The sequence below is a fragment of the Oncorhynchus clarkii genome, chromosome 13, assembly GCF_045791955.1.
Source record: "Oncorhynchus clarkii lewisi isolate Uvic-CL-2024 chromosome 13, UVic_Ocla_1.0, whole genome shotgun sequence".
In the NCBI taxonomy this organism is placed as follows: domain Eukaryota; kingdom Metazoa; phylum Chordata; class Actinopteri; order Salmoniformes; family Salmonidae; genus Oncorhynchus; species Oncorhynchus clarkii.
The window spans coordinates 60,972,197-60,995,922 of record NC_092159.1 but is presented as its reverse complement, the minus strand read 5'-3'; the positions used below and the strand labels follow the sequence as shown (position 1 = coordinate 60,995,922).

The 23,726-nt window shown below is 40.8% G+C and overlaps 1 protein-coding gene across 6 annotated transcripts; it reads right to left on the bottom strand.

Annotated features, from left to right (window-relative positions):
* Window positions 1-240: 240 nt before the first annotated feature.
* Window positions 241-20,258, bottom strand: LOC139365195 (serine/threonine-protein kinase/endoribonuclease IRE1-like). 6 transcript variants are annotated; one of them, XM_071102652.1, is made up of 14 exons: window positions 20,209-20,258; window positions 19,300-19,453; window positions 15,575-15,845; window positions 15,114-15,194; window positions 11,329-11,391; window positions 10,192-10,273; window positions 9,863-10,067; window positions 8,969-9,071; window positions 8,407-8,600; window positions 6,929-7,076; window positions 1,903-2,030; window positions 1,568-1,691; window positions 1,216-1,286; window positions 241-980 (listed from the first exon to the last, which is right to left on the bottom strand). In XM_071102652.1, exons 3-14 carry the CDS (start codon window positions 15,834-15,836, stop codon window positions 810-812), a joined length of 1,632 nt encoding a protein of 543 aa, XP_070958753.1. In that variant the 5' UTR covers window positions 15,837-15,845; window positions 19,300-19,453; window positions 20,209-20,258; the 3' UTR covers window positions 241-809. The 6 variants fall into 6 exon arrangements, with proteins under 6 accessions (XP_070958753.1, XP_070958755.1, XP_070958757.1 ...); XM_071102654.1 differs by having other exon boundaries at window positions 19,300-19,415; XM_071102656.1 differs by lacking the exon at window positions 15,575-15,845 and having other exon boundaries at window positions 19,300-19,415.
* Window positions 20,259-23,726: the final 3,468 nt, after the last annotated feature.

Here is a 23,726-nt window from a genome sequence, read left to right as displayed (position 1 = left end):
ATTTATTAGTTATCAATGAGGGCACCATCCAATGTACGTATACATAAATCATCAGATACATTTTTTACGTGATATGGAATATAATATATACTTGGTTTTACCTTGCATTAATTAAGTAACAATTTCAGTTAATAAAGTCTTTCGTCAAGACAATAAAGGCAGATTAAAGCTCTGACAGAACCTGGTCAGCCATTGTGTCACGTTTTATCAAGGTGGGTGGAATTAGGCGCAGAGAGCAGGTTTCAGTGATTCGACAGTTTATTCTCCTGCGCAAAAAAACCACGTCAACCCAACATACAGGGTGAATAATCCAACACAGGATCAAAAATAGACCGGAGAAATAACACACATGTATGTACTACACCAAATGACATGAATAAAAAAACAATCCCGCACAAAACAAGGGCGGGACAACCTACCTCATATAAGGACGCTAATTAAACTAAAATACACACAGGTGAAACTAATAAGACAAAACCAACAGACAAACGAAAAAGGGATCGGTGGTGGCTAGTAGGACGGTGACGACGACCGCCGAGCTCCGCTGGAACAGGCAGGAGAGCCAACTTCGGTGGAAGTCGTGACACATTGGTGAAATAGGATACACAACAGTGTAATCTGCATACAAGTGAAAGTGATTGCTTCTTCTTCAGACAAACCACTATTGTTCATGTAAAAAGAACCGTGACATTACAGTGTACTGGCATAGATTGGAGGTTTTGCTGGTTTGCTGGTGTGGGATGGAGTACTTCTCAGCGGAGCGCCTGACTTCACACTATGGTAGGTAGTAATGTTATGTCTTCACACTACTACATTAGGTAGTAATGTTGTAAAGTCAGCTCCTCAGCAAAGGAACGCACGGCGAGGAAGGTGTGCAGCAGCAGGTGGGGGAAGCGGGAGGTGAAGTAGGAGACAAAGTCATCAGGGATGGAGCCCAGAGTCTCCTGGACCTCCTTAGGAGAATCGTGGTAATGGTGTTTCTATGAGAAACAACATGTTGCTTATAAAATGTAATTTACACACATTTAGTTTCTTGTGTCAGATAAATACTACATTTAACAGGTTTATGGGGGTAGTAGGTGGCATAGAGGATGCCTGCATCCTCTCATGTTTTGACTAATTAAATAATATTTTGCAAATATACCAACATGTTATTATTATGCTTCATTTGTGTATTTTAATATAGTATGGCAATTGTATTTGGACAGAACACACCTTGTTTCTTATGGCACGTAGAAGACTTTTAACAGAGCCCTCTTCATATGCTCCTTTACGTATTTCTAGATCTGTAGAAGGAGGAAACACAGCCAGTAAACAAACAATACTATTAAGATACAGAATTATGATATCAAGAAAGTTTGTCATTAGTGTAATATAATACAACAACAAAACAGAGATGTTGCTGGTGTCTGGTCCAGCAATAAACTCATCCTGCAAATGTAGTCATGTCATTCATGACACCTCTGATCTGGATGTTAATGTTACTAGAAATATACTGTAATAGAAAATGGCTTTACAGGCTGCAAAGTGTTGCTGTTCAAACGCTGATCTCAGACCAGTCACTAACCTTTCCGCAGAACTGCTGTGATGTGTTTTATCCAGTTATTCCTCACCACTTCCTGTCCCCCTGACTCTAGCTGCTGTATGATTGGACCATCCAATTTCTCATTTACAATTCTGTCACTCACGTCCTACAGGGGAAGACAGTACTTTAATTAATCCAACATCTCGTTTACCACCATCTTGCTGTATGCTCAATGGACTCCACTATTGCTATATATTCTATTGATAGAATACCCAATGTTTCTGTTGTTGCAGTTACATTTTTCCCTACTAGAATTAAATAATATTGTAATCTAGCTAACTGACATTAGCTATGCATTGATTATACTTAATAGTGACCTGGAAGAACATCAGTTGTTTCTCCAGGCTCCAGAAGAAGGGGTGTTTGAGCACGCTCTCAGCAGAAGGCCTCCCCTGGGGCTCCATGTTCAGCATCTGTTCTATCAGGTCTGTGGCCACGATGTCCTCTGGGAAAGATAAGACCAAACACACACACAGACACAGTAACCATGGGCAGGTTCAAGGCCAAGGCACTTTGTTCATTCAAAAACATGGTGATGAAAGTACCCACACTGGACACACCACGTCATATGAAAGTACCCACACTAGACACACCACGTCATATGAAAGTACCCACACTGGACACACCACGTCATATGAAAGTACCCACACTGGACACACCACGTCATATGAAAGTACCCACACTGGGCACACCACGTCATATGAAAGTACCCACACTGGACACACCACGTCATATGAAAGTACCCACACTGGACACACCACGTCATATGAAAGTACCCACACTGGACACACCACGTCATATGAAAGTACCCACACTGGACACACCACGTCATATGAAAGTACCCACACTGGACACACCACGTCATATGAAAGTACCCACACTGGACACACCACGTCATATGAAAGTACCCACACTGGACACACCACGTCATATGAAAGTACCCACACTGGACACACCACGTCATATGAAAGTACCCACACTGGACACACCACGTCATATGAAAGTACCCACACTGGACACACCACGTCATATGAAAGTACCCACACTGGACACACCACGTCATATGAAAGTACCCACACTGGACACATCACGTCATATGAAAGTACCCACACTGGACACACCACGTCATATGAAAGTACCCACACTGGACACACCACATCATATGAAAGTACCCACACTGGACACACCACATCATATGAAAGTACGTCATATGAAAGTACCCACACTGGACACACCACATCATATGAAAGTACCCACACTGGACACACCACGTCATATGAAAGTGGACAACTGGGTAATATTTGGTGGAGATTTTGATCAATGAGAATATAACCTACAGTCTATTTACCCACTAAAAAGACAGCCAACAGTTGTTGAACGTTTGTTGTTATCACTATGCTTTAGACCATCTACTGTAAAAGCACAACCAAATTACAATGGGAAAAGAATGTCAATTGTTGGTTTGTTGTTACCTAAATGTGTCATCACTGCACTTTCAAACATTTAAAACAAAGTTAAAATACCAATGTCAGATATTGTGTTTATTTATACAACTACTTAGTGTTATTACTGTGCTTCATCTAATAGCACAATCAAATGAACTGGATTCAGTTGATTACATTAAAAGTAAATGGTGCAAATGATTAATGACATTTCGAAATTCTGCGCAGATTACATAGGAAGATATTTATTACAGTTACATCAAAATGTGGCCAAAGATGTGTTACTCATTTTAAGGTTGAATAAATACTGTTACAATAGTTTAAGATAACTTTAGGCTAAGGCTATATTACAAAAGTAATTTTGAATTGTGTTTGGTTTACAACATTTGAAGAGTTTCATTCTAAAACACTATTTATCCATTTTCAGAAAGTTTGGTAAATCAGCTTTAATTGTTTAAAGAAATTCTGAAAGAGATTGGTGTGTTTTTTTTCACAATCTAATCATGGCATGGGGTTGTTCAATGACAGACGTGTGTTTAAAATCTATCACTTGATGGTTTCATTTGAGTTTTTTTGCTAAATGCTATATATCTGTCTCACTCAAAGATAAATAATTTGTACTGCTAGGTTTTACACATGCAAATGTAACAAATTACTAATTGTTTACTAAAGAAATGTACAAATGATACTTTGTGACATCAATATTAAAACTTTTTTGTATTATTCAATACAGTAATATCTGTATGTCAACCATTTACATTAACATTTTAGACATTTAGAAGATGCTCTTATCCAGAGTGACTTACTTAGTGCATTCATCTTAAAATAACTAGGTGAAACAACCACAAATCACAGTCAAATATCCATTTCAGCTAAATAATGGACATATATAGTTTAGCAAAAAAACAACATTTTCATACACATCATACAAATCTATGAATAAAAACAGTAACATTTGACACACATGAAGGTACCCATAAGCAATCCTTTGTGAAGAAAAAACACAAATGTGAAAAATTGGTAGTTGTAGCGTTTTGGAAATAAGCTCTTCAATTGAAGGAGATTATCTTCTGTTTAGATAGTTCTATCTGTGCCACTGACTTAGTCTGGCTTAGACTGGCTTTAATTCCAGTTTGTCTACAAATTAATCATTTAGATGTTGGATGAGCGTCTCCAAAAACCTAAGTTACAGAAATAGGACCAAATCAAATCAGATCAACCTTTAAATGCACTTTAAAGGTGCACTATGCAGAAATCGCTCTGTCATTTCCTGGTTGTTAAAACTCAAATAGTCTGCCTACTTTCAATTTATGTTACAAAATAAGCTAGTATAGTGTAGAGCAGGGGTCTTCAACTCTTTCCCTACGAAGTCCGGAGCCTGCTGGTTCTCTGTTCTACCTGATCATTAATGGCACCCACCTGGTGTCCCAGGTCTAATCAGAACTTGATTAGAGGGGAACAATGAAAAAACGCAGTGGGACTGGCTTCGAGGTCCAGAGTTCAGTTTGAGGGGTGTAGAGAATCCATATAAACTGCTGTGAAGTATAATTACCATAACCCAAAATATTGTTGTCTCAACTGTTTGAAACTGGTTTACAAATCCAAAGTAGAAGACGCAAAAACAAAACATTAGAGCAGGAAGTATAGAAATAGAGCACATAGAACAGATCTACTGCTACTTAGACTTGCTTTCAAGTAGAATGATGGATCTATAACTCACATTTCTATGTGAATTTGGTTGGGTCGCCCAAAAAGCTGCATATTGCCACTTTAAATAAAGTTTGATTTCATTATTAATTTGTAGATTACATTTGAAATTAACTAAAGTTTGAAACCCTAGGCCTATATGAATTGTCTATGTTTAGTTTAATTCTGGGCTAAATTTAAACAATAGCTGTTGATGACTTGGTGTATAGGCCTAAATAGCATCATGGATGATATATGATTGATAAAGTATGTTTACCTTTAATTTGCTCTGTTAATTTGCTCTACACTTTGGAATTACTTCGATAGCAACAGTGAATCTATTTTAAGTGGAGATCTCTCAGCAATCCTTCTCATGATAGCACATTGGTAACTGACTATAAAGCAGGACTGGGCTTGGTCAAAGCCCTGGATCAAAGGGATAGCTGTAGATAGATCTATTCCCCAGTAGGAGGTGCTGCCCAGCCTATAGTTATTTACTGATAGTGTATATAAAGTTGAAGATCTGACTAGGGTTGCAAAGCTATCAGTCCTTTACCAAAGTTACTGGAATTTTCAGTACTTTTGGTAATTAACAAAAAATCTATGTCAATCTATGTAACTTCGGTAATTTATACTTTAACAACTTTTTTGAAAAATATATTCATATATTGTATTAATTTTATATTTCTGTGTCCATATTGTCATTGTGTTTCTAGTAGATAGACCATTATTTTTCAAGAGAAAATAGCCAAATTAATGAAAAAAGTATCTTATCAACAATGGCATTATTTTCAATTACCTCTGAAACTCATCCAACTATTAATTATTTTCTCAACTGCCACCAGTTTGATTCCAAAACACTGACAATAAATACATATTCACATACTGTAGCAAAATAAGTGTGTAAAAAATATATAAAGATAAATTAAAGATTCTGGTAGATTCTGGTAGTTTACTAGTAAACTTTGAAAGTTTCCAGTAATATACCCTCCCTTTGCAACCCTGGATCTAACATTGTTTCAATGGAACAAATTCAACATATTTTATATAAGGTTTGTCTCTGTTGAACATTGGTTACCATGATGCATAATCCTGTGGTTGAAATTTCACCCTCAAAACAACAGTTTACGTTTTTGACTTTTTGCAAATTCAATGTATTTTACACATAGATTCTACATCCCAATACGTTGGCAAATTACATTCAAACAACGTTGATTTAACCAGTTTGTGCCCAGTGGGTATTTCATCTGAACCAATGTGATGATTATAATGAAGAAAGACACAGAATTTTAGTTGAGACAAAGATGATGACAAAAGCAATCAATGGCAGTGCTTATTATAACATTTTATCAGGCCTCTGTCAAAGACAACATTACAGATCACTATTCCATAGGGTCAAATTCTGGCTTGGTGTCTACAGATGTAGGATCTTAATTTGAATACTCTTTTGTTGTTGAGAATTTTCCTGCTTGGCATTAAATGCAAACTTGTAGTGTATTTGTGGTTTAAAAAGTCTTCTAAAATGTGTAAATTCCTCTTTGAAATTTCTGAATTGATTTGCCCTAACAAAAAATGTGTTAATCCCTACAAAAAATGTTAATTAAGTATAAACTAAATAATAAATCATATTTCCTGTTGCTGCAAGATTATTTTCCTGCTTTAGCAAACTAGCTCAAATTATGATCCCACATTTACATGGGCCATTTACAGGAATGAGAACAATACTAGATTTGGTTAATCATAAGTGAGAGGTCATATATTTATCAACAATATGCCATTTAAAAACCCACAACCATCATTAGCACAGACTACATTTTCTTTATTTTCCTGCCACTTCCACTCTGCCAGATTGTAATCTCTGTTCAGTCAGTCATGCGTCTAGCTATTTGTTATTATTTAAGATCCTGTTGTGCCTGTTTCCTTGCCTGACGCTGTTTCGCTGCTCTGACTCTGGTTCCTGTCTCCTGTTCCATATCTCACCACTGTGCTACTCTGTCTGCATTCAACTCCGGATCTGTTTACCCTGTCCCAACCCAGCTCACTCCAATCTCAGCCTGCACATCTGGTTTCCTACAACTCCTCTGAGCTTCCCTGGATCTGCACTTCATCTCTCCCTGTGTTACAATAAATATCTTGGTTCATTCATCCCTGTTTCCTGGTCTGAGTCTGCTCTTGGGTTCCCCTGTGCTAACACAACCTTTCAGTTGTACCTTACCATGTTTGTCTTTCTGTAATCCGTTAAGGTTGTATTTGCCATCCATGATATTAGCAGTCTGCCGATAGGGTTCTCCAAAGGGATGTTTGCCTCCTGTCAACACATAGTAAAACACACAGCCGGCAGAGAAGATGTCCACAGCACTGGTCTGTAGAGGAAGAGGAGTGTCTTTAATAGTTGTTTCAGAACAGTACCACAATCACTACTAGTTCTAATCTACAGGCAACCTTAAAGAATAGTTCACAAATTTGTCAGACTATAGTTAGGATTCCATCCAATTGGCGACAGATTTGTGTTTTCCTGCCTGTAGTGTGTTCCCACCAACCGGACTTGTTAAGGATAACGATCAGTGCGTCATGACGTAGTTCACACATTTCCTTTTTTGTCATGTACGGAATCAAACTCAAAAATGTTTCCATTGCATTTTCAATTCTACTCATAGTTTTGTCACAAAAACGGTTGAATTCAATAGAAATGTGTCTACTCTGGTCTTGGCACGTGCTCTCTAGCTAGCAGATACAGTCAGGGTAGGCTAGTCGACATGATGAGACTATGATGGATAAGAGACAGAATATTTTTGTCAAATGGAAGTCAAACATCGATCATCATGTCACCAGAATAAGACCCTCGATATTTATTGGAAAGGAGCATCAAGCTCATCACCTTTCATTTTTTGGGAGCAGCAGTGGTTAGAGCGTTGGGCAAGTAACCGAAAGGTTGCTAGATTGAATTCCCGAGCTGACAAGGTAAAAATCGGTCGGCTGTTAACCCACTGTTAACCCACTGTTAACCCACTGTTCCTAGACCGTATTTGTGAATAACAATGTGTCTTTACTGACTTGCCTAGTTAAATAAAGGTACAAAATATTTTCAAAATCACCCTCCTGTCAAGTTCATCATTTATTTAACCTGTAGCCTAATAAATGGCTTGGTTTCCGAAGTCGTAGTGGGAGGACCACACAACATATCATCGTGTGACTCCAAGTTTACTTCAGTATGATGGTTATTATATCAATATTTGAGCATGAAGCCGTTTTTACTGCCATTTCTCACATAAATCATTTTACAGACACAAAAAGATCCCACCATGTCGAACGAACAAATTATCTATTGGCAATCATAAAATTGTACAGAAACTTCCTGGTTCCATCATTTTTAATGGTACACTTTACTGGCATAAACATTTTGGATTAAAGGGGTTATTGTCTAATGTCGAGGATGGTCCACATCCCACACCATGGTTGTGTAGATGGTGCCTATCTTTCTTATGTATGTGTAATATACTGTAGCTTGATCTCCACAACAGAAGATCAACTTTTTAGGGTGAACTGTTCCTTTGAGCAATGGGACAATCCGGTTTAACTCCTGTAAGGAAATCCCAATTAGCCTATTTCATCACATTTCTTTCTGGATTATCTCTGAATCTGTAATGACTTGAACAGTTCTCTGTTCCAGTGTAAAGATCAGGAGCCACTCACAGGGTTTACTTTCCTGCTCTCATCCAGGACCTCTGGGGCATTCCAGCCCATGGTGCCAAGGGCTCCAGACCTCATGCTGTAGCTTTGTCTGCTGTCCGCTAACTGCTTACTCATCCCAAAGTCTGAGATCTTGACCGTGACTGAGTCAGAATGGTCTTTCAACAGGATGTTGTGGGGCTTCACATCACGGTGGACTGGGGAGAAAAGATCAGGATGAATCAGTCTACTGGAGTTGTGGGAAGATCATAGATCTGATCAATGATAATATAAGGAAAAGTCATCAATACTGTAACTTCATTAGGATTATCTACAGTCTACAGCATTTACTGGGCTCCTGAGGGTTGCAGCGGTCTAAGGCACTGCATCTCAGTGCTATGGGTGTCACTACAGACCCTGGTTAGATGCCAGGCTGTATCACATCCGGCCGTGATTGGGAGACCCATAGGACGGTGCACACTTGGCCCAGCGTCATCCGGATTAGGGTTTTGCCAAGTGGTTTCTTAACTGGCTTGCCTAGTTAAATAAAGGTTCAATTAAACTGTTTTAAAAATGTAATTAGAACCTATGTTGTGAGAGTGCAGGTGTTCCAGTCCCATCATGGTCTGCTGCAGCAGCATCACTGGGTTCAGTCCGCGAAGGTCAAAAGGATTTTCTTTAGTAAAACACTGGAAGAGACACCCAAGTATTAGTGCGCTGATGAACACCAAGCATTCTAACCTTGGAATGTACACTGAACAAAAATATAAATGCAACATGTAAAGTGTTCGGCCTATGATCCATGAGCTGAAAAAAATAAAAGAAATGTTACACACACACAAAAGTTGTATTTCTCTCAAATTTTGTGCACAAATTTGTATACATCCATTAGTGATAATTTCTCCTTTGCCAGGATAATCCATCCAACTGACAGGTGTGGCATATCAATAAACTGATTAAACAGCATGATCATTACACAGGTGCACGTTGTGCAGGGGACAAGAAAAGGCCACTCTAAAACGTGCAGTTTTGTTACACAACACAATGCCACAGATGTCTCAACTTTTGAGGGGGTGTCCAGCAACTTCGCACAGCCATTGAAGAGGACTGGTACAACATTCCACGGCCCACAATCCACAGCCTGTGTTGCAGTGCATGAGGCAAATGGTGGTCACACCAGATACTGACTGGTTTTCTGATCCACGCCCCTACCCTTTTTAAGGTATCTTTGACTAACAGATTCATATCTGTAGTCCCAGTCGTAAAATCCATAGATTAGAGTCTAATGAATTTATGTCAATTAACTGATTTCTTATATGAACTGTAACTCAGTAAAATCGTTGAAATTGTTGTATGTTGTGTTTATATTTTTGTTCAGTATATATTCTAACACAGATAATCATTATGTGAGACTGTTATAATAATCAAGTTAACCCCTTGGATAAGTCAGAGAATAAAATAGTGAGTCATTGACTTAGACCTTATCTAAAGAGACGGCACACAGCTCGATGGCGATGTATAGGAATTGCCCGTCCTTCTCAGTGCAGAAGTAGCGGACGACGTGGGGATTGTCGTCCAATTGAAGAAGCAAAGCGACCTCTCTATCAGCATTGCTTTGTTTTGCTAGTTCAATTCTCTTCACTGCCGCAGGACGCTTGTTGGCATCATCACAATGGAAGTAACCCCTGGAGGATAGCGGTAGAGAAAGATAAACATTTAGTCAATGAACCGATCGTAAAGACATTTTTGCTGCAAAGAGGGGATTAGGGTTACAAACACATTTCCACAATAACGTTTAAGCTGGTTTACCTGAACACAATTCCATCGGCACCTTTTCCAAGATGGTTATTGGTGTAGTATGTGATCTTTCCAACCGATTCCTCATCTGATGCTGTATCAAAATGAAAACGCTGTGTTCAGACAGAACATACCACCCTACTGTACCTTTATTGTCAAGACACAGAACCTTATCTGTTAAATCAAAGGCTTATGAGAATTATACACATGTAGGATTTAAATTTGAGCCAGTTTGCTACCACAGCAAAATAAACAACTGAACATTTTAATTATTATGTAGATTATAATTAATGGACATTTGTTTAGGTGTTAATGCATTTTTTCAGAACGGAAAATCAAATCTGAAATTGTAAAGTGAAAATAACAAACTTCAGAAGCCTTTTCAAACCTCAAATACACTACAGGTTTTAAATGTCCTGCATTGCAGGAAAGTTCTCCTGCAACAGGGTGATGAAATTAAGATCCTACATATACAGTAGGCCTAGCTACAATTACACATTCTATTAGTTTAGCACCTATTGCTGTGTTGAATTTAACATCATCTGTAAGGAATATTGAAATGCATACATGCTGTTGTAAATTTGGATCCAAACGGGGGGAATACTCTTTGGTCAATTGGATCTTTCGGTGTGGTTCTTGGGTGGTTTTAACAAGCATGTCAAAATGGTTGAAAGCTCACAACGTTCAACTGATTATCTTACAGTCCCAGGCAATATATTGGAGGCAGGAGGTAATGCAGGACCTAAGATTGGATAACATCAATCATACAGTGGGCTCCATAATTATTGGATCCCTTGATAAAGATGAGCAGAAATACTATAAACAAAATAATACAATACTGGGCTATATTGTATGCTCAAATATTTTCATAAAATAATATTATTTTATACTAATACAATTGCTCAGTGAAAGAGAAGTAATTAAAACAAATCAAAAAAAAGATGGGGGTCAAACGTATTGGATCCCCGGTTTTCAAAAAATAAATGACAAATGTATGCAGTTTGCTCAAAACAATAGTATTATTTTTGAGTTGATCCCAAAGCAAATATGCTGTTGTAAATCGGGAACCAAAAGGGGGAATAGCCTCTGATCAATTGGAACTTTAGGTGTGGTGGATGGTTTCAAAATGTCAAATAGTTGATAGCTCACCAACTACAGCAGGTTTTCCTCCAGTCCCAGGCAATATATTGGAGGCAGGAGGTAATGCAGGACCTAAGATTGGATAACATCAATCATACAGTGGAATCCAAAAATGATTGGAGCCCTTGATAAAGATAAGCCAAAAAAAATCTAAAATAAATAATTAAAATACTGAGCAATATTGTATGCAAAAACGTTTTGTTTTAATATCTACTAATACAATTGCTCAGAGACATATATTTTGTTTAACAAGTAGTAAAAAAATGACACATAGCCTTCCCATTGCTTGGAAGGCAGCCACAGTTCGTCCTTTATTTAAAGGGGGAGATCAAGCTGATCCTAATTGTTATAGGCCTGTTTCTATTTTTCCCTGTTTATCAAAAATGTTGGAAAAACTTGTCAATAATCAACTGACTGGCTTTCTTGATGTCTATAGTATTCTCTCGGGTATGTAATCTGGTTTCCGCTCAGGTTATGGATGTGTCACTGAAACCTTAAAGATCCTCAATGATGCCCCCGTTGCCCTTGATTCTAAGCAATATTGTGCTGCTATTTTTATTGAGTTGGCCAAAGCTTTTAATACTGTAGACCATTCCATTCTTGTGGGCCGGCTAAGGAGTATTGGTGTCTGGTGTCTCTGAGGGGTCTTTGGCCTGGTTTGCTAACTACCTCTCTCAAAGAGTGCAGTGTTTAAAGTCAGAAAATCTGCTGTCTCAGCCACTGCCTGTCACCAAGGGAAAGGCACCAAAGGCTCGATACTAGGCCCCAAGCTCTTCTCAATATACATCAACAACATAGCTCAGGCAGTAGGAAGCTCTCTCATCCATGTATATGCAGTCTTATACTCAGCTGACCCCTCCCCGGGTTTTGTGGTAAATACTCTACAACAAAGCTTTCTTAGTGTCCAACAAGCTTTCTCTACCCTTAAACTTGTTCTGAACACCTCCAAAACAAAGGTCATGTGGTTTGGTAAGAAGAATGCCCCTCTTCCCACAGGTGTTATCACTACCTCTGAGGGTTTAGAGCTTCAGGTAGTCACCTCATACAAGTACTTGGGAGTATGGCTAGACGGTGCACTGTCCTTCTCTCAGCACATATCAAAGCTGCAAGCTAAAGTTAAATCTAGACTTGGTTTCCTCTCTCGTAATAGCACCTCTTTCACCCCAGCTGCCAAACTATTCAGATGACCATCCTACCCATGCTAAATTACGGAGACATAATTTATAGATCGGCAGGTAAGGGTGCTCTCGAGCGGCTAGATGTTCTTTACCATTCGGCTATGTGATTTGCCACCAATGCTCCTTATAGGACACATCACTGGACTCTATAGTACTCTGTAAACTGGTCCTCTCTGTATACCCATCGCAAGACCCACTGGTTGATGCTTATTTATAAAACCCTCTTAGACCTCACACCCCCCTATCTGAGACATCTACTGCAGTCCTCATCCTCCACATACAACACCCGTTCTGCCAGTCACATTCTGTTAATAGTCCCCAAAGCACACACATCCCTGGGTCACTCCACATTTCAGTTCGCTGCAGCTAGCGACTGGAATGCGCTGCAACAAACACTCAAACTGGGCAGTTTTATCTCAATCTCTTCATTCGAGTGCCTCATGGACACTCTTACTGACAGTAGCTGCTTTGTGTGATGTATTGTTATTATTATTCTCTACCTTCTTGCCCTTTGTGCCGTTTTATTTATTTATTGCTACTTTTACCCATTTTTCTCCCCAATTTCATGATATCCAATTGGTAGTTACAGTCTTGTCTCATCGCTGCAACTCCCATACGGACTCGGGAGAGGCGAAAGTCGAGAGCCGTGCATCCTCCGAAACACAACCCAACCAAGCCGCACTGCTTCTTGACACAATGCCCACTTAACCCGGAAGCCAGTCACACCAATGAGTCGGAGGAAACACTGTGCACCTGGAGACCGTGTCAACGTGCACTGCGCCCGGCCCGTCACAGGAGTCGCTTGTGCGCAATGGGACAAGGACATCCCTGCCGGCCAAACCCTCCCCTAACCTGGACGACGCTGGGCCAATTGTGCATCGCCCCATGGGTCTCCTGATTGAGGTTATCTGTAACATAGTCTGGACTCGAACCCAGAATCTCTAGTGGCACAGCTAGCATTGCGATGCAGTGCCTTGACCACTGCGCCACTCGGGAGGCCACCCTGTGCCCAATAACGTTTGTACCATGTTTTGTGCTGCTACCATGTTGTGTTGCTACCATGTTGTTGTTATGTTGTGTTGCTACCATGCTGTGTTGTCATGTGTTGCTGTCTTGCTATGTTGTTGTCTTTAGGTCTCTCTTTATGTAGTATTGTGTTGTCTCTCTTGTTGTGATGTGTGTTTTGTCCTATATTTATATTGTATTATTATTTTATTTTTTATCCCAGGCCCCTGTCCCCGCAGGAGGCCTTTTGCCTTTTGGTAGGCTATCATTTAAAATAAGAATTTGTTCTTAACTTACTTTTTCTATAATGTTCTATAACCCCACATTCTATAACCCCACATTCCTCCATACAGAGTCTTCTTTCTAGATTCTTGATATCCTTATTTTGCTGTTATGGACTGCCCTCTTCAATTCAAACCACAGGTTTTCAATGGGGTTCAAGTCCGGAGACTGAAATGGCCATTTCAAAATGTGGCTTTTGTAGTCAATTAATAAATTATTTGTGGAGTTGGATTATTGCTTGGGTTAATTGTCTTGCTGGAAGATCAACTTGCAGCCAAGTGTCAGACTCCTGGCAGAGGCAACCAAGTTTTTGTCTAAAATGTCCTGGTCCTTGGTAAAGTTCCTTATGCTGGGGCCCCAGGATCAGCGGAAGCAAAACAGTCCCATAACATCTAAGATCCACCACCATATTTTACTGTAGGTATGAGGTACTTTTCTGCATATGCTTCTGTTTTTCAATGCCAAACCCACCATTGGTGTGTGTGGCCAAAGAGCTCTATTTTCACTTGGATGGGAACTAGTTCTATCGTCAGATAACATGAAAATAGAGCTTAACCACACCAGTGGTTGGTTTGGCGGTAAAATATGGTGGTGGATCTTTGATGTTATGGCCCTAATTTGCTTCCACTGGTCCTGGGGCCCTTAAGGTCAAAGGCATCATGAACTTTACCAAGTACCAGGACATGTTAGACAAACACCTGGCTGCCTCTGCCAGGAGGCTTACACTTCCAGCAAGACAATAACCCCAAGCACCAATCAAAATCAATTGACCACAAAATCAACATTGTGCAATGGCCATCTCAATCTCCTGTGGTTGGAATTGAAGAGGGTAGTCCATAAGAGCAGGCAAATTATATCAAGGATCTGGAAAGATTCTGAATGGAGGAATGGTCTAAGATCTCTCCGAACGTGTTCTCCAATCTCATAAAACATTTTAGATTAAGGCTCAGTGTAACAGTGTAATTATCCTCTCAAAGGGAGGGTTCTGGAGTTTTGAAAACAGGGGTGCCAATCATTTTGACCCCTATCTTTTTTATTACTTGTTAAAAAAATATATTTCTCTTAACAATTGTATTAGTATAAAATAATACAACTCCCTCCTTTTTTTACTTACCATATAGCTCAGTATATATTATTTATTTAATAGAGTCTTTTTTGCTCATCTTTATCAAGATTGCTAATAATGATCAATCTGACTGCATATAACAAAATCATGTCATTTAGAACTACCATATCCACAAAGGTGGATATAAACCATACATTTTATTATTGTCAATAAAGATAAGAAGCCTAAAGAGGACCTGAGCGAGAAATGATAAAATACAACACCTGGCTGAAAACGTCCTGCAGATCTCCCTGAAGAAGATGCTTCCATGTTAAAACCATCTCCTAGAGCTCCAACAGGGCCATCTAGGGGGAGAGAGAGCGAGGGAGACACATAGAGACAGTAGATAACAAATTACAATAGAAAATATGGTAGATTAAGTTGATTCAAAGCAAGTTACTGTAAATACAACTCTTAAAAAATGTACTTTGAGATAATCTTTCTAATTCTACAGGATAAATAATGATATTTCATAAATTCCTTAAAAAGAGGTGGCAGGTTGCCTAGTGGTTAAGAGTGGTAGGCCAATAATTAAAAGCTTGCTTGTTTAAATCCCCAAGCTGACTATGTGAAAAATGTGTCAATGTACCCTTGAGCAAAGCAACTTAACCCTAGTTGCTCTGGATAAGAGTGTCTGCTAAAAAGTTAGATAGTAAGCAAAGACTGTATTTCTCAACACACTTACATTTGTTTTTTAACGTTTCAGCTAGTTGGTTCTGGTTCATCTTCCTCAGGATCTCCAGTGTAATCTTCACAGCGTCCTCAGGTTGGTAGGTCCCCACTATCTTACTGATAGTATCAACTCTGTCAGTGTTCTCCAGCTGGCTCACTGGGATGCGTTGAGGGAAACCTTCCACGCCTTGACGAAGATACCATTTAAATTTGTCCATCTCTGCTTTACCCAAATCATCCAGAGTGGCCAGCAGCAGCTCAGGAACGGCAGCCATTGCTGGTCACTGAGAATAAGACATGGAGGCTGTTAGCCCTCGGCTAAGTGCAGTGTGAAGACAGCTTTGTAGATCATTGAGGATAAGACATGGAGGCTGTTAGCCCTCGGCTAAGTGCAGTGTGAACACAGCTTTGTAGATCATTGAGGATAAGACATGGAGGCTGTTAGCCCTCGGCTAAGTGCAGTGTGAACACAGCTTTGTAGATCATTGAGGATAAGACATGGAGGCTGTTAGCCCTCGGCTAAGTGCAGTGGGAACACAGCTTTGTAGATCATTGAGGATAAGACATGGAGGCTGTTAGCCCTCGGCTAAGTGCAGTGTGAACACAGCTTTGTAGATCATTGAGGATAAAACATGCGAGGCTGTTAGCCCACGGCTACATGCAGTGTGAAGACAGCTTTGTAGATAATTGAGGATAAGACATGGAGGCTGTTAGCCCACGGCTACATGCAGTGTGAACACAGCTTTGTAGATCATTGAAGATAAGACATGGAGGCTGTTAGCCCACGGCTACATGCAGTGTGAACACAGCTTTGTAGATAATTGAGGATAAGACATGGAGGCTGTTAGCCCTCGGCTAAGTGCAGTGTGAACACAGCTTTGTAGATCATTGAGGATAAGACATGGAGGCTGTTAGCCCACGGCTACATGCAGTGTGAACACAGCTTTGTAGATCATTGAGGATAAGACATGGAGGCTGTTAGCCCTCGGCTAAGTGCAGTGTGAACACAGCTTTGTAGATCATTGAGGATAAGACATGGAGGCTGTTAGCCCACGGCTACATGCAGTGTGAACACAGCTTTGTAGATCATTGAGGATAAGACATGGAGGCTGTTAGCCCTCGGCTAAGTGCAGTGTGAACACAGCTTTGTAGATCATTGAGGATAAGACATGGAGGCTGTTAGCCCACGGCTACATGCAGTGTGAACACAGCTTTGTAGATCATTGAGGATAAGACATGGAGGCTGTTAGCCCTCGGCTAAGTGCAGTGTGAACACAGCTTTGTAGATCATTGAGGATAAGACATGGAGGCTGTTAGCCCACGGCTACATGCAGTGTGAACACAGCTTTGTAGATAATTGAGGATAAGACATGGAGGCTGTTAGCCCTCGGCTAAGTGCAGTGTGAACACAGCTTTGTAGATCATTGAGGATAAGACATGGAGGCTGTTAGCCCACGGCTACATGCAGTGTGAACACAGCTTTGTAGATCATTGAGGATAAGACATGGAGGCTGTTAGCCCTCGGCTAAGTGCAGTGTGAACACAGCTTTGTAGATCATTGAGGATAAGACATGGATGCTGTTAGCCCTCGGCTACATGCAGTGTGAACACAGCTTTGTAGATCATTGAGGATAAGACATGGAGGCTGTTAGCCCTCGGCTAAGTGCAGTGTGAACACAGCTTTGAAGATCATTGAGGATAAGACATGGAGGCTGTTAGCCCACGGCTACATGCAGTGTGAACACAGCTTTGTAGATCATTGAGGATAAGACATGGAGGCTGTTAGCCCTCGGCTAAGTGCAGTGTGAACACAGCTTTGTAGATCATTGAGGATAAGACATGGAGGCTGTTAGCCCACGGCTAAGTGCAGTGTGAACACAGCTTTGTAGATCATTGAGGATAAGACATGGATGCTGTTAGCCCTCGGCTAAGTGCAGTGTGAACACAGCTTTGTAGATCATTGAGGATAAGACATGAGGCTGTTAGCCCACGGCTACATGCAGTGTGAACACAGCTTTGTAGATAATTGAGGATAAGACATGGAGGCTGTTAGCCCTCGGCTAAGTGCAGTGTGAACACAGCTTTGTAGATCATTGAGGATAAGACATGGAGGCTGTTAGCCCACGGCTACATGCAGTGTGAACACAGCTTTGTAGATAATTGAGGATAAGACATGGAGGCTGTTAGCCCTCGGCTAAGTGCAGTGTGAACACAGCTTTGTAGATCATTGAGGATAAGACATGGAGGCTGTTAGCCCACGGCTACATGCAGTGTGAACACAGCTTTGTAGATCATTGAGGATAAGACATGGAGGCTGTTAGCCCTCGGCTAAGTGCAGTGGGAACACAGCTTTGTAGATCATTGAGGATAAGACATGGAGGCTGTTAGCCCACGGCTACATGCAGTGTGAATACAGCTTTGTAGATCATTGAGGATAAGACATGGAGGCTGTTAGCTCACGGCTACATGCAGTGTGAACACAGTTTTGTAGATCATTGAGGATAAGACATGGAGGCTGTTAGCCCACGGCTACATGCAGTGTGAACACAGCTTTGTAGATCATTGAGGATAAGACATGGAGGCTGTTAGCCCACGGCTACATGCAGTGTGAACACAGCTTTGTAGATCATTGAGGATAAGACATGGAGGCTTTTAGCCCTCGGCTAAGTGCAGTGTGACCACATCTTTGTAGATAATTGAGGATAAGACATGGAGGCTGTTAGCCCACGGCTACATGCAGTGTGAACACAGCTTTGTAGATCATTGAGGATAAGACATGGATGCTGTTAGCCCTCGGCTAGGTGCAGTGTGAACACAGCTTGGTAGATCATTGAGGATAAGACATGGAGGCTGTTAGCCCTCGGCTAAGTGCAGTGTGAACACAGCTTTGTAGATCATTGAGGATAAGACATGGAGGCTGTTAGCCCTCGGCTAAGTGCAGTGTGAACACAGCTTTGTAGATCATTGAGGATAAGACATGGAGAAAGTTATCTGTAATATACTTTAGATACACCGCAGCAAACATGCCCACCAACTTGTTACTATCATATATATTTTTTACAAGAAAAACTGTTACGTTTCTCATATGTCACATGCACTTATTTAAGTATTTTTTGGGCAGTGAACAAGATCAAATTGTTTTCGGACATCACACAGCAGAACAGACTGTGGTAGACCTGGGCTTGCTATGTGTGCTTTTGGAAGCTTTGCTAGGAAGCACGGACTTGATGTTTCACTTTCACTCTTGCCAGAGCTGTATTTATATTTACTGTACATTGACTATAATAGTTTGTTGTACTCCCTATAAAGACAATGTACTTATTTATTTCAATCCCCAGAAAACAATGTTCACACTGAAAATAATACAATGCATTAAACTTCACAAGCACAACTGATAAGGAAGTCTACAATACACTAACCAAAATGTACTTAGTGCCTCCTTCTTTTATCCTCTCACTAAACTACTTTCATACATTTTTACATTTTGTCTCCAGATATCTATTTTTGGGTCATGTTATTAGCTCCCTTGAGGTTTCCTGCTCAAAACTACTCATTTCCTGACTACACCCATGAAACATCAAGTTGAATCCTGTCCTAAGAGTGGTTTTCTCATCATTTCATATTGTTATTTCATTACACACAACATATCATTCTTGACCTTAACCCTTCTAAAAGTTTCAATCTTTTCAAAATCACAACATATGCTGTATTTATACAAACCAAAGCCATACTACTTACGGGATCTAATAGTCTTCTGCTCTTGCTGATGTTGAGTCAGCTTATACCCAAGTGGGATGGGTTAGAGGCGTGTCTGATAAGTTCAGGTCTACCAGTACCATGCAGGGTGTGATTTACTGTAGTAGGGAATGTAGAGAAGTCATAAGCCCTTAATCTAAACAAGGAAGGTAGAAACACAGTATGAGAGAAAACAGATGTACACTATAGATGTACAGTACGTTTTAGAGTAGCTACTGTACAATAAACAGCAGGCCCCTAATTAAATGGAAAAAAAACGAACCAGAATAAGACAATAACAAAAGTTTAAATGGACAATGTAAAAAGTTTGTCAATTATTATACAGTTGAGTTCCTTTATTTCAGTCAGTAGACCTACACTGTTTTGTTGAGTGAATAACATGAGTCCAAACCTGCATTCCTGCAGGACCAGAAGATTGATGATTTTTATTTATCACACAGAAGCGATATACTGTCTGTTCTTTATGTTTACTTCCTGTTTTCTGTAAAAAAGCATGAGCTGACGCACACCCAATTTATGTAGCGGTGCTGACCAGCGGAGAGTAAACTGTATAAAAATACAGAAAGTCACACACTCTGTATATATGCAACTTTCTGTCATTATTTTTCTACACTTCCTCTTTCCTCTCACTAATCTTCTCACGAAAATGTTTACTTTTTGTCTCCAGATTTCTGTGTTTGAGTTATGTTTACGGCCTCATGAGGGTCTCCTACTTGAAGCATCTAACTTCCTAACTACACCCATGAAACATCCAGTTTAATCCTGTCCTATAAGAGTGGTATTCTATCCCATTTCACATATAACCATATCCTTGACCCTTCTAAAAGTCTGATAAACCTTGTCAAAATCACAATGTATACAGTATTAATAGAATAATGGGATACTACTTACGGTACCAGATAACTTATTCTGCTCCCGCTGATGTTGATAGCTTGTGAGACCGAATGAGGATATACTTCCTCTGAAAGTGGGATGGGTTAGAGGTGTGGCTGAGATGTTCAGGTCTACCAGTACCACTAACAACGCAGGGTGTGATTTACTGTTGTAGGGAATGTAGAATGTAGATAAGAAAGGTAGAAACAGTATGAGAGAGAAAACAGATGTACACTACAGATGTACAGTGTGCTGTAGAGTAGCTACTGTACATAAAACAGCAGACCATAAGGCCCTATTCAATGAAAATCGATAACCCAGAATAAGTCAACGAGTGTCTATAGACATTGAGAAAAGCATGTTTGAAATTATGATACAATTTAGTTTCTTTATTTCACTCAATAGGCCTGATGTTTGTATTGTTGCGTGAATAACATGAGTCCAAACCTGTATTCCTGCAGGACCGGGAGATTGATGATGATTTTGACACAAAACCAATATCTGGGTTTCATGAAGAGGCCAACTGTCTCTAGTCCACTATTCTGCTGATGAATACTCATTTCAGCAACCCCTTCATGAAAGGATAACTACCGGTTCAGATAGTATTAGAGTACTCACTCCAGTGCTGCCATGGATCACTGCCTGTCCTGAATCGACATCTGCTGGCCTTAGGAGGATGATACTGTACTGCCAAGAGACGAGTCTTGCTTTGCTGTCATGGCCTTAAGGTCAGAGATGGAAGAGGAAGCGAGAGAACTCACTGTCTCCTTTTTTTCTGGTTCATATACAGTCAATGAACTAAGCAGACCAGACCAGGCTGCTAATGAATTTTTGTCTGTGGGAGAGCCACCCCTTTGCTGAGGTCTCTAGGGCCTCAGGAGAGTGGAATGATCCTGTTTTGCGTAGAGCTGGCATCATTCCCCATTCTACACTGAACAAAAATATATAAACGCAACATGCAACAATTTCAAAGATTTTACTGAGTTAAAGTTCATACAAGGAAATAAATTAATTTGGCCCTAATCTATGGACTTCACATTCCACTGGGCAGAGGCGTAGCCACTTTGGAGCAAGTCACAGTCAGACTTAGTTTTTCCCCACAAAAGGGCTTTATTACAGAGAAATATTCCTCAGTTTCATCACCTATCTGGGTGGCTGGTCTCAGACGATCCCGCAGGTGAAGAAGCCGGATGTGGAGGTCCTGGGCTGGTGTGGTTCCACATGGTCTGCGGTTGTGAGGCCTGTTGGACAAATTCTCTCAAACAACGTTGGAGGTGGCTTATGGTAGAAATTGTTACGTTAAATTCTCTGTCAACAGCTCTGGTGGACATTCCTGCAGTCAGCACGCTCCCTCAAAACTTGAGACATCTGTGGCATTGTGTTGTGTGACAAAACGACACATTTTAGAGTGGCCTTTTATTGCCCCCTGTGTAATGATCATGCTCTTTAATCAGCTTCTTGATATGCCACACCAGTCAGGTAGATGGATTATATTTGCAAAGGAGAAATGCTCACTAACAGTGATGTAAACACATTCGAGCACAGAATTTGAGAGGAATAAGAATTTAGTGCGTATGGGAAATTCCTGGGATCTTTTATTTCAGCTCATAAAATATTGGACCAACACCTTACATGTTGCATTTATATTTTTGTTCAGTATACATCATTGGACAGGAAAATTTGCAACGCTCGCTCACTATAAAAAAATAATTGTTTTATTAGACAAGTTTAAAGATTGACGTTTCAGCCTTCAATGGCCTTCTTCAGAATAATCACAACGTGAATGGACAAGTTCATATAGGGCATAGGGAAGACGACTTGTGAGAAAACTCTCCTCAGCGTGTGGTGCTAATGAGAGACAGTGTGGTAGACCATACAGGTTGTTACTCAGGGTGTGGTGCTAATGAGAGACAGTGTGGTAGACCATACAGGTTGTTACTCAGGGTGTGGTGCTAATGAGAGACAGTGTGGTAGACCATACAGGTTGTTACTCAGGGTGTGGTGCTAATGAGAGACAGTGTGGTAGACCATACAGCTTGTTACTCAGGGTGTGGTGCTAATGAGAGACAGTGTGGTAGACCATACAGGTTGTTACTCAGGGTGTGGTGCTAATGAGAGACAGTGTGGAAGACCATACAGGTTGTTACTCAGGGTGTGGTGCTAATGAGAGACAGTGTGGTAGACCATACAGGTTCTTACTCAGTGTGGTGCTAATGAGAGACAGTGTGGTAGACCATACAGGTTGTTACTCAGGGTGTGGTGCTAATGAGAGTCAGTGTGGTAGACCATACAGGTTGTTACTCAGGGTGTGGTGCTAATGAGAGACAGTGTGGTAGACCATACAGCTTGTTACTCAGGGTGTGGTGCTAATGAGAGACAGTGTGGTAGACCATACAGGTTCTCATGGTGTGGTGCTAATGAGAGTCAGTGTGGTAGACCATACAGGTTGTTACTCAGGGTGTGGTGCTAATGAGAGACAGTGTGGTAGACCATACAGGTTGTTACTCAGGGTGTGGTGCTAATGAGAGACAGTGTGGTAGACCATACAGGTTGTTACTCAGGGTGTGGTGCTAATGAGAGACAGTGTGGTAGACCATACAGCTTGTTACTCAGGGTGTGGTTCTAATGAGAGACAGTGTGGTAGACCATACAGGTTGTTACTCAGGGTGTGGTGCTAATGAGAGACAGTGTGGTAGACCATACAGGTTCTTACTCAGTGTGGTGCTAATGAGAGACAGTGTGGTAGACCATACAGGTTGTTACTCAGTGTGTGGTGCTAATGAGAGTCAGTGTGGTAGACCATACAGGTTGTTACTCAGGGTGTGGTGCTAATGAGAGACAGTGTGGTAGACCATACAGGTTGTTACTCAGGGTGTGGTGCTAATGAGAGACAGTGTGGTAGACCATACAGCTTGTTACTCAGGGTGTGGTGCTAATGAGAGACAGTGTGGTAGACCATACAGGTTCTCATGGTGTGGTGCTAATGAGAGTCAGTGTGGTAGACCATACAGGTTGTTACTCAGGGTGTGGTGCTAATGAGAGACAGTGTGGTAGACCATACAGGTTGATACTCAGGGTGTGGTGCTAATGAGAGACAGTGTGGTAGACCATACAGGTTCTCATGGTGTGGTGCTAATGAGAGTCAGTGTGGTAGACCATACAGGTTGTTACTCAGGGTGTGGTGCTAATGAGAGACAGTGTGGTAGACCATACAGGTTGTTACTCAGGGTGTGGTGCTAATGAGAGACAGTGTGGTAGACCATACAGGTTGTTACTCAGGGTGTGGTGCTAATGAGAGACAGTGTGGTAGACCATACAGGTTGTTACTCAGGGTGTGGTGCTAATGAGAGACAGTGTGGTAGACCATACAGCTTGTTACTCAGGGTGTGGTGCTAATGAGAGACAGTGTGGTAGACCATACAGGTTGTTACTCAGGGTGTGGTGCTAATGAGAGACAGTGTGGTAGACCATACAGGTTGTTACTCGGGGTGTGGTGCTAATGAGAGACAGTGTGGTAGACCATACAGGTTCTTACT